Source organism: Loa loa (assembly GCF_000183805.2).
Source record: "Loa loa unplaced genomic scaffold supercont3.486, whole genome shotgun sequence".
Lineage (NCBI taxonomy): Eukaryota > Metazoa > Nematoda > Chromadorea > Rhabditida > Onchocercidae > Loa > Loa loa.
The window spans coordinates 30759-33188 of NW_018108666.1; the positions used below are offsets into that span (position 1 = coordinate 30759).

The window sequence follows — 2430 nt, forward strand, 5'->3', positions numbered from 1 at the left end:
GAAATATTCTTACGAGATTTTTTTTTTTTTTTTACAGATTGTAATATATTTTTTAGCATTGTTTCCTTTTTTTCTTTTTTGATTAAAATTGATTATTTCTAGTGCAGCAATAAATTATCAAAATTGCAAAAAATTTCTTTTTCCCCAAAAGAGTTATCATCTCCGGTTTCTTCTTTTCTTTTTTTTTTTAATTTTTCTTTTTGAATTTTTGATATAGAATCTTCATAATTTGTATGAATAAATAGAGAAAGAATCAGAGAATGAGGGGAAAAAAAATGAGTGAACGGAAAGAATGAAATTATTGTAGTTTTATTGAATTAACAGAAATAGATGTAAAACATAGAATTCTCAAGATTTGTCATTAATTTTATTACTTTTAACCAAGTTATTTATGCTTTACAAATTTCTTATTTCATTGATTGCTTTGGTACTTATTGACAGTAATGAAAATGATGGAAAATAATTCAATCACCTGGATGAATTGATTGAAGCTAACCTTACTCATTCGTTTCATCATTTGACAAAATTCCGGAAAATCAATGGTACCACTACCATCGATATCCACTTCATTAACCATATCTAACAATTCTTGTTCTGTCGGATTTTGTCCAAGTGATCGCATCGCAACGCCAAGTTCTTTTGACGATATTGAACCATTTCCATCCTTTCATATTACATATTTTTCCCACTCATATTTTAAGGTATTTTTTTTGGAAAAACTACTTGCAAAAACTGCAACTACTTACAAGATAATAATTTATTTGTTATTTAGTTGACAATTATCATGTTTTATGTGAGACGGATTAGTCATGTAAATTTACATTTGCATACAATAATGTGTCAGAATAAATTTCTTCAAATTTTGAATTTCTGAAAAAAAAAATTTCTGAAAAAAAATTTCAGAAATTATGTTTGTTTCCTTTTTTTCTCTCGATGCTAAACATTGGTAGCAACTGATTGATTCAAAACAAAAGTTTTTGTTTTAATATTTTTTTGTTTGAACTGAAAGAAAAAAATTTTCTTTCACTTTAAATGCACTAATAATTCACATTTATTGATAAGATATCAATTAAATGACGAATATAATTTTGCTTATCAATTTATTTTTTTTTAAATTTTATTTATCCATTTATTGATATTATTTTATTATAAGCATATTTCAGTCTTGCGCTTGCTTTTGAAAGCGTATTTTAGTACAATGAATTTATAATGAAGGAAGTGATTTTCAAATTTTTTTTTTTTTTGAGCTCTAAGAATTTTTTTTAAGTCCTGAGAATTTCTTTTTTTTTGAGCTCTAAAAAATTTGAGCACTAAAATGACGTAAATAATTCATTAAAATTTCAATATGTTTCACTTTAACATGCTTTTATAAAATTTATGAAAAATTGTAATTAACCAAAAATTGAGATAATTACATCAATTTTAAGAAATCACACAAACACTTTTATAAAATTTATTGGAAACTGTGAAATAATTAAGCAAAAATTGAGATAATTACAGCAATTTTAAGAAGTCACATGAAACACTTTTATAAAATTTATTGAAAACTATGGAATAATTAAGCAAAAATTGAGACAATTATATCATTCTAAGAAATTAAACAAACATCACTTGATATTTATAACTATTCAAACGATGCATAAAAGATGAAAAGCTAAAATTTTAATTTGATATATCCTTTATTATAATTAATTTAATCTTTTGTTCATTCCTTACATGACTTTTCTTAATGAAATTGCATGAAATTATATTTAACAATTTAATGTTTGATAATTTTTGGAAAAGAAAAAAAAAAAACGACTTACTTTATCAAAAAGATGAAATGCTTCTTTATATTCAATCATTTCATCCTCTGTTATACCTTCAAATTGTTCATTTCTATTTTGTTGTTTCCAACGATTGAACAATGATGATTTACGTTTGCTACCCATAATTTAACCTGTTATAATATAAAAAACATCATATCATGATTATTTATATAAATCGGTATTTATAGCTTCGATTAATATAATAGCCTTAACATGACTTATATAAAATGTGAATAATCAGGAAGTAATTCTAGGATGTAAAATTTCAAGTATATACTTTAGTTATTCAGCATAGCAGTAGAAAAAGTACGTATAAAAAAAACTATAAAGAATTATAAAGAATAGAAGGGGTTTTTTTTTTTTGGACCGACAATAATAAAAGTACAATTGATGAGGACAATTTTTAAATTTTAATTTTACTTGAATGCAAAATATGAAACATTTTTTGAATTATTAATTTTGAAAAGCACTAAATTTGGAATGAATTATTAAATTAAAATTGGCATTTTATCTGAATTTCAAGATTAATTTTAAAAATATTGTTGTGAGATTCGCACTAGCTTTTAGTTTTATAATTTTTTAAGTAAAAAATTTTGAATTTCAAAAGGAAAAGACGGAACTA

The 2430-nt window shown here is 23.3% G+C and overlaps 1 protein-coding gene across 1 annotated transcript in view; it reads right to left on the bottom strand.

The window, feature by feature from the left end:
* Positions 1–1931, bottom strand: part of LOAG_18745 (hypothetical protein) — a gene marked incomplete at both ends in the record, with an annotated part of 2590 nt that extends 659 nt beyond the window's left edge. The window contains 2 exons of the mRNA XM_020451407.1: positions 497–664; positions 1806–1931. Of these exons, the coding sequence (XP_020304812.1) occupies positions 497–664; positions 1806–1931 (294 nt within the window). The remainder of the gene's footprint in view (positions 1–496; positions 665–1805) is intronic.
* Between the last annotated feature and the right edge of the window lie 499 nt (positions 1932–2430).